Genomic DNA, 15,117 nt, shown 5'->3' with positions numbered 1-15,117 from the left:
CTCGGTCATGGTCACGGAGCAGCAGCCCCTCACCACCCACCACAAACACTCCCCAGATGCCTGCCATTCCCAGTGCAACGGGACCCCAAACCTTTAACCACAGCACTCTCCTGACCCTGACCCTGATCCTGATCCTGACCCTGGCCCTGACCCTGATCCTGATCCTGACCCTGACCCTGACCCTGATCCTGATCCTGATCCTGACCCTTGCCCTGACCCTGGCCCTGACCCTGATCCTGATCCTGATCCTGACCCTGATCCTGATCCTGACCCTGACCCTGACCCTGATCCTGATCCTGATCCTGATCCTGATCCTGACCCTGATCCTGATCCTGATCCTGATCCTGACCCTGACCCTGACCCTGACCCTGACCCTGACCCTGATCCTGATCCTGATCCTGACCCTGATCCTGATCCTGATCCTGACCTTGATCCTGATCCTGACCCTGACCCTGACCCTGATCCTGATCCTGATCCTGATCCTGATCCTGATCCAAGGGACAGGGCACACACACTGTACTGGCACAGGGATGTCTTCAGGTGCAGAAGCGAGGGGATGAGCACAGGCAGGACTGGGCCTGCCGGCCTGGACCCCTTGCCCGGCTTCTGCCCACGCACAGCACAGGCTTGGTCAGGGCCTGTGGCCAGCGAAGGCGGCGGGAGGGGGGGCTTCAAGAGTGTGGCCGAGAGAATCAGTGGACCAGGCTCAGTCCCACTCACTAGCTGCTTCGGAGCTTGGTTTTGACACGTGCCCAGCAGGGACGGTGAGAAACGTTTCCCCGACAGGGTTGCTGGGAGGCTAGAAGAACACGGTGGAGAGTGTGATTTCGCCCTTGGGGAGCGCTGAGCACTTGCTCCTTCCCGGGGCTCTATTTTCCCTGCCTCCAGACCCCCTGTGTTTCTCGGACCAGCTGTCTGTTTCACGCTGCCTTGAGATCATATTTTGCTATTGATAATCAGAGACCATGTTGTCCGAAGCATCATGATGACTTGTCCAAGTTCCCCGGATCTACGTGCCTCACAAGCCCGTCTTAGGATTTGTCTCAGCAGATTCAGTCACGATGTCGGGCTCCTCAAGCCTTCACCCCCACCACACACCCCACTACTGCCTCCGCCCTTTGGCTGCTGTTATCTACTCCACCAACGGAGGCCACCCATTTCCTCTGCTTTTCAAAGTCCAGTCAGAGTTCTACTGTCTCCTTGATCCTGGGCCCACGTGGACTTTTCCATTTGTGAACTCCTGCAACACTATTCAAACAATACACCACGTGGATTAGCCTCTAGTGCTTTGGGTGGGTGTCTGCTCTCTCCCCAACTAGGTCATAAGCTATTCAGGAGCAGGACGCCCCCTGTATCCCTAATATCGGCTGGTAAACCGCCCAGATTCCCTGGGGATCTCTTACCAAGTGTAGATCCTGCCTCGGGAGAGAGGGCTGCTGACCACTGTCCTGTGGGACCTGGCCTCGAGACTGGCAGTCCGGGAGGCTATTGCCAGCACGTCAGAGAAATCTTTTAATAGCACCGTGTCCCTCAAACCCAAGGTTCCTACCAAAATTCTTGCAAAATTTTGGAAGACCTTCAGTTAGACTGTTTCACCATTTTTCTTGGCATGTTTGTCTGTGTCATTCAGGCTGGTGACATGCTCACTGCCTCGCCTTCACAGGGCCAGGCAGCTGTGTGCTGGCCTCTCCGTTTGATTAGTGCCAGGTAACTGCTGTGCAACTTTCAACAGCCCATTTACCAAACCTGTGGTTGAAAGAACATGTAACACAGCTGTTCTTCCCCGAGGAACATTCGGCTGATGAAGGCTCTGGGCTTCTCTGATTTTCTCCTTGTGGGAAGGCGGTGTGTTATATACCTGCTGACTGGTCGCAGGGTCGAGCCGTAAAGGGGACAGTGGTAACTGTGCATGACACTGGTGTAAACAGTGATGGACGTAGACCTTACTGAACAAAACATCAGATAACAGAACGTGGCATTTGGGGGGAATCCTTTCATTGACACGTTTAAATATTGGTCTGTGGGGGAGAGTGACCAGTGGAGGGACCGTTGCAGGGACATGTGCCTTCCTGTCTTGATTCTCGAGCCTGTGGTGCCACCCAAGGCCGCCCTGGAAGCCTCTGCAGCAGGGGCCTAAGTGGCTTCATAGGCAGCCGCCCTGGAGACCCCAGAGGTCTTACAGAAACTACCTCCAGGCAGAGACACTGCCTGCCTTCCAAAAAGTACAGGAGCCTTCCTCCAGTCCAAAAATAGGCATTTTTTATTTCTCCATAGTCTGGTCTTCAGGTGACTCAGAAGCTCCAGTATTTGGCTAATTAGTATTTCAAGTGACAGGCAGGGCATAGCCCACAGACCACGGCGGGACCGGCAGGGACATTCAGGCCCACTGCGGAGGCTCGGGCTGGAGAAGGAAGTGGGGAGCAGGAAGGGCCGGGCGGAGGCTCTGGGCTTGCGGTCCGGTCCTTCTGCTCTGGTCCAGAGCTAATCTAGAGGAAATGCCATGTCCTTTATTCACAAGTATTTACAGAAAACTGCAGCAAGTTCACTCCAGTTTAAGTCAAGTCTAGCAGGAAGCCTGACGGTCAACAACAGCATCCTCTGAGGTTGAGGGAGGTCTCTGAAAATGAACCAAAAGAAATTAAAATAACTACATTGCCTTTTAAGAAATACAAGAAAGAAAGCTCTCATATCTGTTCCCCTCATGTCTGAACAGCTCTCATTTCTGTTCCCCCGAAAGCACTCGTATCTGAGGCTCAATATAACCTCTCTGGAGTTCAGATTTCCTGCCATCGAGGCTGCTTTTCTTAGGAGACTCAGCCGCGCACTGAGCCGTCTGGGAGAGCGCATCGGCTGTTCCCCTTTCCCCTGCAGGCCGCACAGGGCACTGGCCCAGTAGAAGTCTGTAAAATTTTCCCAGTGGTCAAGACTCTGGTTATCAAGCCGCAGTGTTGATACGACCTGTGGGTCACTGCCGGGGATGCCGCCCATCCTGAAATGAGTGAGGTCTCACCAGAGCCTTTCCGCCCTGGAGGAGATGGAAGTCCTGTGTGAACTCACTCTCTGCTGTCAGTCCTCAGCCACTCCTGTCCCCTGTGCCAATGCAGTTTCCTCCGTGGCTTAAAAATTTACTACATACTTAAAATTTAACTCATGTTATATAAAGAAAAGTCGAGCTTTAAAATCTTCCCCTTCCCCCTGCTGTTCTATTTCCTTTAAAAATATCTTCATTGGTAACTTACCTTAAGAACTTGGGTCAAACGCAGCGTTTGTAAAAACTCCGTATGTCCCCAGGTGGCTAAGGAACAGAAACACAAAGATGCCCTGTCACATGGTGCCTAGTCGTTGACCACATAGTTTCTCAGACCGCGGGTTGCTACCCACCCTGGAGTTCTGCTTTAAAAGGGAAAGAAGAAAGGCCAGCAGGATTCTCTAGATCCCCCTAACAGCTCCGGAATTATCACTGCCTTCTGCACCCAGGTGAAGTCGTCACTGAGGCCTGGGGTGCTGAATACCTGCTCTGCCCCCCACGGGGCTGCAGATTCTCCTTGGTGAGAGGAAATCGGTACAAAATCCCCAGCCTGGGGGCTGCACCATCGGGCAATAGCGTTCAAAGTGCAGTGGTATTGCCCTCCATGGGCGGTGTTAAATTTTCATCACGATCAAGAGTTCTGCGGACGTTTATGGGCAGGGACAGGGATGCTGGATGTCTTAATACACACCGGACGCAAAAGAATTGTCCTACACTCCATACAACTTTAGAATATCTACTCGATATTCATAGGGGTGAAAAAATCTCTGAGCCTGGAACTTCACTGCTTTACATCTAAATATTAAGATGGCTTTTTTAAAAAAATATATCTTTATTGATTTCAGAGAGAGGAAAGGAGAGGGAGAGACAGAAACATCAATGATGAGAGAGCCACCGATCAAGCCCGCACCTGGGCATGTGCCCTGACCGGGAATCGAACCCTGATCACCTGGATCCTAGGTCAACGCTCAACCGCTGAGCCACACCCCGCCGGGCGAGGTGGCTTTTTGTTTGTTTGTTAGCATCTTCTAAAACGCAACTGCAGTGTGAACTGAGGGGAGATTTTAACAGGTTTTCCAAACTTTTTGCCAATCGTTCATCATTTTAACAATCAGGTTGGCAACGCTCGGAGCCTTCTGAGTCACTCTTGCAGTCTCCCTGTCGGTTGCCCTCTGCGGCTGCGGCCTTCGCAGTGATCCTACCTGAAGGAGCATTGCCAGTGCAGTGCCCCAGCTTTAGCGTTTCATTTCTGCAACAACTCACCAACTCACTTTCCCTCCTATTTTTTATTTCTACTATAATTAGGGTACTTATTGATTTTTAAAAACATGTAGTTAAGATATATTATCTGTGCATTTAGTTTTGTTGCAAGAAGGGGGTGTTATATATAATTATTCTGACTTGTTATGGTGAATTAAAAAGTAAGACTAGAAAAATGAACTCAATCATAAAACATTTCCATCTTACCTGTGAGGGTTCAAGGGGTTTTTCCCATCATCTGAAATAAGCAAGAAGACACAAATGATTGGTTTAAGAGAAAAAACAAGGGGCAGGAGAAAGGGCATCGTGGTGGGATTATTGGGGAAAGTTGGTAGGCAGACTGATTTTCAGGTGGACTCATTGGAAGGGGCGTACTGGCCCTGAGAGGTAAGGCCTACTTGTTTTAAGCTAAATTAAACACTTGACAGCGTAACTCCAGAGTCCTCCCACCTTTCCCCTCTTCCCTCTCAGTAACAACCCTCCTCCCGTGTCTGGTGCCTGCCTTCAGCCTCCTGGCAGCTTGGGTTGGCGTTGAGATCACTCAGCCTCCAGCGCTTGAGGCCCCCTGTCGTCCATCCTGTGTCACACTCCCTCCACCATCCCTCAGGCAAGTTAATTACATAAAGAAACCCATCCCAACTCCACGGCCACAGCTTCCCTCCCTGGTGACATGTGATCGGGGCCTCCTGTCTCCATCTAAACCATGAACCATGATAGTGGGAACTTAAAGCACCGCAGCAGTCCTGTCAATCGAAGCATCTCATGGCTAAAAAGTTTTAAAATATCAGGTCCAATGAAGAACAAATATCTTTATGGCAGGGCATCACCGAGCCCTGAATGTGATAAGGGATGCGCACTTTGCATTTGCAGGAGAGGGACAGAGGCGGCCGCATTGTCCTGTCATTTGACCACAGAATCCTAGGAAGTTCAAACTTGAATCGGGACACGCCGAGGGAAAGTCCCCATCCTCACCAGTAAATGTGTTTATTGTTAAAGATACTGGAGGAGGAGCGGCTGCTGGTCCCTCCCCGTGATTCAGAAGGTTCCCTAGAAATGTCTCCGAGCTAAACAAGCGCGCGGGGGGAACGCAGGAAGAGTGTGGCTCCCACGCGGCACGGGGATGGCGTCCGGGCCGCTGGGTGGGTGAAGCGGGAGCAGTCGCTGCGCAGAGGTTGGGTGCAGGTCTTTGGGTTTTAAACAGTGTTGCTCTTGGTCTGCTGTCCTAGTCACCACTCACGGGAGAGCCCGGGAGGGACCTTAGGAAACCAGCCTCGGTGCCCTGGTGGCTTTGCGACTGGAGGGAGCGCAGGGCAGGGAACAGGCGGCTCTGCCCCTGAGCGGGTGAGAGTAGGGGTCGGGACCCCTTCGCTCCTTGAGACCTCCAGCAGGTGCTTTAGACGGAGCCACTTCCAGGTGCCTGGACTTGCGCATTCCCGGCCCTCTGATGCCCCTGTCACCTTCCATGAGGAACCATGAAGAGCCCCATTAGCTGACCCAGAGGTTTCTGAACGTAGGGACAGGCTCGGCATCTGAGGTGGACAGAGGGAGGGTGTGCTGACCCTGAGGAGATGGGTCCCTTCTTTCATTCCAGGCCAGAGCGCTTCCCACGAGGAGTCCCATAAGCACGGTTTCCCACGTAGGGTCTCCACCCGTTCTGGCCCCTTCCCTGCTTACACCGGCTTTAGCTCCACATGTTTCCACGAGCACATACGTCTCCCGTAGCTTTTCGTGCCAAGGCATGAGCAGGGCGGCAGCTCTTCGTACCTGCGGCTTCATTTCTCGCTTGCTCCGTGAGCCTTTTTGACTCCGACGCACTGAACTGCTGAGCAGAGCGCCTGCCCGGGCTCCAGCCTTTCAGGGCTCTCCCCCAGCTCTCCCTCCGCTGGCACTCCGCTTCTGCTTCCCTTCCCCTTGGCAAGATCCCTCCTCCAAGAGCCTTTCTGAGCTATCAGGCTGGTTGGGACACCTGTCTTGCGTTCCTGTCACACTCAGGCCGTATGTGTCCTCACACAATCCTGCCCTTCAGTGTTAGCATGGGTGTCACTTGTGTATCTCACCTACCGAATTACACATTCCTGCATATCAGGGACCATCATTCTGTTAGGTCCCACTGCCTAACACAGTAGGTCAATAAATGACTGAGGCATGAAAGAATGGTGGAGGGGATGACGGGGGGAAGCAAGGCATGATTTTAATTAGTTTTGGTGGTAACTGAGTTTCCTTGGAGCAGAGGTCCCCAAATGCCAAAGGGGGTGGGCGCTGAAAAATTCAGATTTCCAAGCCCATTTCCAGCTCTCCCTATATGAAGATCTGTGTTTTTATAAAGATCTTTATTTTTATAAAGGTGATTCTGACGGGTAGTCAGTTCTCAAGATCACGTCTCCTGGCCCTGTTTTCTTCTAATGCAAATGATTTCAAACTTGAGCTGCTGAAGTTGTGGTTTCCCCGCCCCACCCCAAATCACAGGAAAGAAGAACAGAAAGAGAAAACTCTTTCCCACTTACCTTTCTGTCTGAAGCGCCTTCTCAGCAGAGCCAGGAGTGTCCCACCCATCACCAAGCCAGTTGTGGAAGCCACTGCTCCACCGAAGTACGTCAGGGCTTCCTGGACTGTCAGCGGCCCTGCTGCGGAGCAACACATACACGAAGACTTAGAGGTGCACCGTGCAGAGGACCACGCTCCCAGAGGGGGGCTCAGAGTCCTAGGAGCTGAGATCAAGTGGGATCACCAGAGGTCCTGGCAAGTCACGAGACCTCATTTATCCCTAAGGCTTAATATCAAATGCAGTTTCCAAAGGAGTCAGGATAGGACATACTAAAAGGGATTAAAGGATCATATGGGAGACCCAAGAAATGGAAGCCTGGGAAGATAAAATAAGCCGTCGGTAATTTTTGTTGCACTAAAAATATAGTTATAGACCAAAAAGTAGTCATGACAAGCTGTAGAGAGAAAAAAGAAACAGAAAGACGGATGGAGGGATGAAATAAACCTCACAGACAGAAAGAGCTTAATTAAAGAACATCCGTGGCAGCTTTAGACTTAAAGGTATGTGATAGACAAACTTCTTCTGAGACAGATTAGGGATCTGCATAAAACCACCTCTAGTTTCAAACATTCTGAAACGTCAAGATGTATCACCCCCCAGGTTATAAAGAAATGAGAGGACTTGTTTCATAAGTCTGAAGGAGGTGACTGTCTACAGAGTCACAGGCTCCAATTCCCTCTGCACGTAGAAGGCAAGAAGGTGGGGCTTGATTCACTGTGAAATGTTTGTTAAATGCAGGGGAAGCCCGGTGATGAAAAGTGAGACACTGTCAGAAATACGGGGGAAACAAGGATTTTATTATTTTCTGTATTAGTGTGGCTTCCTAAACTATGAAGAATATACCTTGGCAGGTTGGCATGGCCGCTGACCACTGGCCACTGGGCTGGCATGCTGTTGTCGTGGAGCCATTAAGCGATTGACCCTCTGGACACTGGAAGGTGCAGGTTGATCCATAGCTGAAATTTCCCCAAGGGTTGGAGCAGTTCATCAGCACTGGTTCAACCGTGTACAGCGTGGAGCATTGGACAGCTGCAGAAAAGAGGAACGTGGGAAAAACAAACGTGTAGAATGAGACTATGGTTTCATTTGTAACCTGACTACCATTGCCAGTAGATGAGCTAGAATGTCAAAGGTCTGAGAGGAGGTGAGCCACTCGCAACATTCACACTAGCTCCTCCAACATCATGCATCCTGAGATGTCCGCTGGAGAATGCCAGCCAAGGAGCTAAGACGGGCACAGAGCAGCATCCAGGAAATACCTGCTACTGGATGGAGCAATCTTGCCTACAAAAATACCATTTATAAAATGTTGCTTCTCAAAAATGCTATTGGTCTAAATGTCATTATTACTACAGTTGACAATTAGCAGGCATGTCAGTATGTGTTATTAGATGTTGAATATTATGAAAATATTTCATAAGTGTTCAGCAAAGAAGTAGAGACCACAACCCTCTTTAAACTACTTTTCTAGCAACTTCAAGTCATTCACCCTAATTTGTGGATAGGAAGCTAAAGCTCAAGGAATTAAATTTAATTCACATAATCACTGAGAGTTAGTGACATGGTCAAAGCACTGCGCTGTGCTCTGTGGGGAGCACAAAGATCAAAGAGACACAGCGCGAGGATTAAAGATGGTGGCCAACTGAGCAGAAGCTACACTGACACTCTCCTGGGACCAAACTGGAATTACAACTAAAATATTTAAAAAAACATCCTGAATAATCAACTGCAACTGAAGATGACCTGGAGAGCACCCTTATAACCAAGGAGGAAAAGTGGAGACCACATAGAGACTGGTAGGAAGTATGGAGGCACTAGAGGGCTGGCTGGGCTCCCACAGGCAGCAACCGGAGGTCTAGAGGGAGATCTCAGCTGTGGGGAGTTCCCACTGAGGACTCTGGGGTCTAAACCCCAAGCTTGGCTTCCCAGCCAAGAACACCAGAACTAAGAAAGGTGCCCACATAACATCTGGCTGTGAAAAGTAGTCAGGTTTCTGTTTGCCAGGGAGAGATGGCTGGAAATGCAGGCACCCTCTTAAAAAGAGTCAACACACAGTATCGTGTGCAGCGACTCACCTTGAGCTCCAGCAGGGAGAGGAAAGAGTGGACTGGAGCTGTGTGAGGAAAATCTAAGGTTGTGGGCTCTGGAGATGGAGCTCAGAGGGCACCCCTCTGGATTCCCGTGCTGAGTCATTCCCCCATACTGCAGAGGACATCTGTCACAGGCAGACATTTACCTTCCAAACAGCTTTTGCCTGAGGGGGAGTAATTGCTCCACCCTGTTGGAAAACCTCTCTCTCTACCTCAAGGAGTTTCTACAGCTTGAGGCTCATTAAAAGAATCAGATTAATCAGCCTGCAGGCAGAGGCAGACTTCAGAGTGCTTTGAGTCTTTGCCTGATCTGCTTCTGAACCCAGGCCCTGGAAAAGCATTCTTTGGTGTGCATCTTGGTCCTGTCCAAATGCACCCAGCCCCAAACAGAGGGGGCCTCAAGTCATGGGTTGTTGATAGCTCCAAACAGGGTACTCAAGGCCAGTCACGAATAGCATCTGACATTGGCCTGCACCAGAAACTTTCCAAAAATACTGAGTCCCAGCAGGCCTACCTAATACATAGAAACAAACCAAAATAGGCAGCCAACATGGGGAGACAAAAAACAAGCCCCAAATGAAAGACCAAGAGATGTCTCCAGAAAAAGAGTTAAATGAAATGGAGACAAGCAATCTATCAGATATAGAGTTCAGAATACTCATTGTAAGGATGCGCAACGGCATGCAAAAAGATATGGAAACTATGAAAAATGACCAGTCAGAAATGAAGAATGACATAGCAGAAATAAAGAATACATTGGAAGGAAAAACAGCAGATTAGAGGAAGCTGAGGATCAGATCAGTGAATTAGAAGACAAGGTAGAAAAAAATCATTCAATCAGAGATCTAAAAAGAAAAAACAATTAAAAAACAGGAGGATAGTCTAAAGGAGCTGTGGGACAACATGAAATGTAACAATATTCACATCATTGGAGTGCCAGAGGAGGTCAAAAGTAAGTAAGATTTAGAGAACCTGTTTGAAGAAATAATGGCAGAAAAATTCCCTAACCTGGTCAAGGAAAAAGGCACACAAGTTCAGGAGGCACAGAGAATCCCAAGCAAGAATAATCCAAAGAGGCCCACACCCAGACACCTCATAACTAAAGTGCCAAAAGTTCAAGACAAAGAGAGAATATTAAAGGCAGCAAGAGAAAAGCAATCTGCTACCCACAAAGGAGCTCCCATAAGGCTGTCAGATGACCTCTCATCAGAAACTACACAGACCAGAGAGAATGGCATGGAGAATTCAAGGTAATGCAAAACAAGGATCTGAAACCAAGACGACTCTATCCAGCAAGACTATCATTCAAAATAGATGGTGAAATAAAGAGCTTCCCAGACCAAAAAAAATGCTAAAGGAGTTTATTACCACCAAACGAGCATTGCAGGAAATGTTAAAGGGACTGCTGTTATTAGAAGTAGAAATAGAAGCATTGCAACAAATGTTAAGGGGACTCCTGTAATAATTAGAAGAAATAGAGAGAGAAACATAGGCATAAAGAATTAAAATGGCAATAAATAAGGACCTATCAATAATAACCTTAAGGACTTTAAGGGAGAGATCAACAGCAATACAGTCATAGTTGTGGACTTTAACAACCCACTGACTTACTGGATAGATGTTCCAGACAAAAAGTCAACACAGAAACAGTGACTCTAAATGGCACACTAGATCAGATGGGTTTAATTGATATTTACAGAACACTTCACCCCAAAGCTGCAAAATATACATTTCTCTCAAGTGCACATGGGTCATTCTCAAAGATAGACCACATGTTAGGACACCAAACCAGTCTGTACAAGTTCAAGAAGACTGGCATCATATCAAGCATCTCAGATCACAATGGCATGAAATTAGAAATCAACTGCAGTATGAACATTCGAACATATGTAAATAGCATTATTAAACAATAAATGGGTTATCAATAATATCAAGAAAGAAATCAAAAACTTCCTGGAAACAAATTAAAATGAACACACAACAACCCAAAAGCTATGGGACACAGCGAAAGCAGTCCTGAGAGGGAAGTTCATAGCACTGCAGGCCTACCTCAAAAAGCAAGAAAAGTTTTTAGTAAACTATCTAACCCTACAACTTAAAGAATTAGAAAGCTCCCCTGTGAGGCCTTCCGGACCAGGGCTTTTGTTTGCTGGGAGATTTTTTATTTCTGTTTCTATTTAATCGGTTGTTATTAACCTATTCAGGTTTTCTGATTCTTCCTGATTGAGTTTTACATGATCTCACTCATGTGGAATCTAATAAACAAAATAGACTGAGGAACAAAATAGATCCAGAGACACACAGAAGCATGGAGCAGACTGAGGGATCTCAGTGGGAAGGCGGGGGTGGGGAGTGGGTGGGAGGAGATTAATCAAAGAACTTATATGCATATAGCATAACCCGTGGACACTGACAATAGTGTGGTGAAGGCGTGGGGGGGTGGTGCGGGGTGGAGGGGATCAATGCGGGGGGAAAAGGGGATATCTGTAATTCTTTCAACAATAAAGATAAATTTTAAAAAAAAACACAAAACTCCTTAACAAGTTCAACAGCAACAAAAAAGAGACACAGTGCTTTATGTGTGGGGCGATAGCCCTCAGGAGGCGTCATACGTGGTTTGCCTTTTTATTTAGGTTCAAATCATGAGAATATGGGATGTTTACAATGCCACATAATTACTATAATTTAGAATTGAAATTGTATCGCATCATTCACGTGGCTGGTTTTATGTTGAGCATGCTTACTGTTCTCACACATTTTGCACATTCACGAATGTCCCTTCCTTTGGGTCTCTGAGTACCAGGGCATTAGCTGTGACAAAGGGGGGGAGAAGTGGTGCACTTGCCACACACTACTTCTCACTGGGACCGGTGTGGACTTCAGGAGGAGCTGACGCTTGAGGTGCCAGAGGGCTGGATGGGATTTCAGGGGCAGGGGCCATGCTGGCCCGAGGGCCTGCAGGAAGCTAGCAGCAGACCTGCCGGCCCTTCTCACGTTACCTCTGCAGGCTGGAGCCGCTGCCGTCCATTGTCCGGATGGTCCGCATCGGATAGCACCCTCTCCCCTGAGCGTGAATCCGGCTTTGCATCCAAAGTGACAAGTGGTGTTCAATCCAAAGGTCACCAGCTGATGTCTACAAGACATTGTTCCCTGCCCCGGGGTGACGAGGGCTGGGCACCGCACCTCTGGAGTACGAGCTGGTGCTGCACCTGCTGTGAGAAGGTGTTGAATTTAGAGAGCATCACAGGCTTAGGCCTCTCCTGGAATAACTGCCCCCCACTCCTTGCAGAAGGAGGCTCTAGAAGGGCTCCTTAGGCAGTTACGGAAGCTGTTATTTGCAGGTATGGAAAACCGGGTGAAGAAAAGTATTTACAAGTGTCCTTGGAGAGAGAATTCTCCGCTAGAAGATGCAACTGGGAGGTCAATGACAGTGATATTAAAAAAACTGGGGGGCAGGGAGTAAAGGGGGGAAATGGGGGACATCTGTAATACTATCAACAATAATAAAAAATTTTAAAGCAGGAGAGTTAGTGCGCAGATATAGAAAATTTGGTAGGAAGCCAAGTGCGCATGGGCCAGTTGCCTGCCCACCCTGCTTTGTTGGGAGGAGGTGTGGTCCTCTGGCCAAAGGTCAGCAGGAAACGTGAGGTGGAAATGATGCCACTGGCTTTGTCGCTAACATGACATGAGGCAGAAAGATGACCTCTGCACTTCAGGTCCTTGATTTGAAGTATTCGATCAGCGACTCCACCCCTGTGCTCTCTCTGGTAATGAAGCAACAGAGGCCCACTCATTGACCCAATAAAGCTCTTGGAGAAAGGGGCCAAAATTATGAAAGGCAGTTTCTGCTTATGGATCAATATATCTTTTATCTGCAAATATTAAAAAGTCCTGTCACTCCTTATACACTTAGAAATCCAGTCTGTGTTTCCTAGATCCTATTTCATAGCAAGAAGTAGGGCTTTCACTATAATAGTAATAATAATAATAGTGTGTAGCTGTTACACGGTAAGAGCTATATAAGTGTTTGCTACTGTTGTGGAAGATGTTTCCAGAAGGGCTGTCCTGGCGACTGTATACTGTTACCTTCGCAGGTTGGCGGAGGTGCCGTCCATCTTCCGGAGGCTGTGCACTGGACAGTGGGGGGCCCCTGCAGCTGAAAGCCTCTGTGACAGGAGAAACGGCAGGTGGTGCCCACACCGAATTCTCCGCGAGTGTCCGAACAGTCCAGGAGGCCCCGCTCCGGGGCAGGTAATGCTGGGCACCTGATGGCTGGAGAAGCAAATCGAGACTCAAAATCCTCACGTTTACTCAGAAGCTTTGTTTTGCACTAGTTCGCTCATTCATTCATTCATTCATTCATGTATTCAACAGGTATTTATTGAGCACCTGCTATGTCAGGTGTTGCCAAGCAGCAGGCATTCCACACCCAACATGACAGGCCACCTCCCACAGGGGGCAGGAGGAGGGGGGTTGGTGGGCTTACAGAGAGGGGTGTGGACAGAAGTCACAAAAATGAAGAAGCCTGGGATGGAAGCAGTCACACTCCGGGGTCACAGCCCCCCCCTCTTCTTGTGCACCTTCTCCGGAGACCTCAGAGCCCCCTCGGCTCCCACTGCCCTGTGCGCGGCTGTGGGCCCGGCTTCCCTCCTGCCCCCTGCTGCCGAGGCTGCTCCCTCTCCGATATCCCGCCACCTTCCCCAGTTCAGCGCATCCAGGGCTGCGGGAGCCTCTTCGGTCCTAAACGGCCCCTCCACTGCGATCCCCAGGTTGTTTCTTTATGTCCCAGCTTCGTGGCCCAGGAGAGCTCAGGATCTCCTGGCCGAGCCGGATCAGTCCCGGGAATTCCCTGAGCTGAGCTCAGGCTTGTTGCCGCTGGTTCTCAGCTCACACCGCCCCGAATCCCTTTCTATTTCCACTGAGTAAAATCCCAGCCGCCTTCTCCTCTCAGTGCAGCATTTCAAGAGGTGTTTGTGTTTTTTTAAGCAAAAAAGCTAAGCAAAATGAGTCTTAGCCTATCAAGGCATTTCTTTCAGAATAGCCTTGGGTTTAAAGAAAGAATAGTTGCTCAGTTTGCCAATAGCCCAATATTTGTTGCTAAATAATAATCTTCTGTGAGAGAATTAAATGGGGAGAAAAGCATCATGAGAAGAGCAGCTGCAGTAGTTTATAAAAGTAGTTCTTGAGGTAAATGGTTAGTAAATTAAAATGTCATGTATTGCCAACTTGGCAAATGGTTGTTGAGCCCTATTTGAAATCCTGCCATGAGAATTGTGCGGCCCACGAGGACTTGTGGTCCTTGGGTGTTAGGAGATCTCCATCTAGTAGAAGAGGGAAGAAAGGACCCATGACATGTGAGCACGTACATTCAAACGAAAAGATGACGTGCTCGGGAAAGGACTTCAGGGCCTGGAGGGCAAAGGCAGGGAGGAGTCTGGGAAATGCAGGCAGAGCCCAAGTCCCAGAGGCCCAGGGACCGGTGTTCTAACTAAAGAGGGAGTATTGGTGGCACCACCCCAAAACTGAGAGGGACACTGCTTACTCCACCTGTTGCTACCCTGCTTACCTGGTGGCCCTGCCCCCCCGACATAGCCTAGGATGCTGCGTCACTGCGGAAATCAGGGCCCTGGGTCAGCGCTGAGGGTTAACAATCATGGACTCGGGCAGATGGGAAGAGAAGAGGAACTACTTGCTAAAATCTACAGAATGAATTTGGAGAATGAGATGGAAACACAGGTATAAAAACCAGAGCTCAAGGTCAGGCTCAGACACAGATGACAAATCTGAGTCCCCCGGCTGGCCGAAGCTGCTGTCCGCGGCCGGGGTTGATTCTAGACACGGGCAGGGCTGGGCCTGCAGGGGGGCAGGCAAACACCTCTTCTTGTGGAGAAACGGGGCTAGGAAGGAGTGGGTGGGGCAGGCAGGCTTCAGAGATTACAGAGTAAACAACCATATTAGTTGCATAAATGATTTAAAACTTCAGTGAGAGAATTCTCACGGGTTTTTTATTGTTTGGCCTGAAAACAGAATGTGGGAAGACAGAGCTCAAGATCAATGCTGATGGAATAAACGAGTGAGAAACAAGTGAATGAGCGATGGCCTAATGCTGTCCCCCATTACTGCCCTAGTCCTCTGGCACTCGTAGTGGATCTTTTTGACAGCACATGGTAGCATTTTATGTCCTGTAACCTGCA

The 15,117-nt window shown here is 49.0% G+C and overlaps 1 protein-coding gene across 2 annotated transcripts in view; it reads right to left on the bottom strand.

Annotated features, from left to right (window-relative positions):
* Positions 1–2,238: 2,238 nt before the first annotated feature.
* The window catches only part of SELP (selectin P), a 34,841-nt gene continuing 21,962 nt past the window's right edge, over positions 2,239–15,117 (bottom strand). The window contains exons 10-16 of one of the 2 annotated variants that reach the window (XM_081121066.1): positions 13,010–13,195; positions 11,923–12,135; positions 7,677–7,862; positions 6,793–6,912; positions 4,496–4,526; positions 3,240–3,295; positions 2,239–2,617 (exon numbers count right to left, since the gene is read on the bottom strand). In XM_081121066.1, the coding sequence (XP_080977192.1) occupies positions 3,241–3,295; positions 4,496–4,526; positions 6,793–6,912; positions 7,677–7,862; positions 11,923–12,135; positions 13,010–13,195 (791 nt within the window). In that variant the 3' untranslated portion in view covers positions 2,239–2,617; position 3,240. The remainder of the gene's footprint in view (positions 2,618–3,239; positions 3,296–4,495; positions 4,527–6,792; positions 6,913–7,676; positions 7,863–11,922; positions 12,136–13,009; positions 13,196–15,117) is intronic. The other variant, XM_081121067.1, reaches the window with a different exon arrangement.

Source organism: Miniopterus schreibersii (genome assembly GCF_964146895.1).
Source record: "Miniopterus schreibersii genome assembly, chromosome: 19".
Lineage (NCBI taxonomy): Eukaryota > Metazoa > Chordata > Mammalia > Chiroptera > Miniopteridae > Miniopterus > Miniopterus schreibersii.
This window is presented reverse-complemented; position numbering and strand designations above follow the sequence as displayed.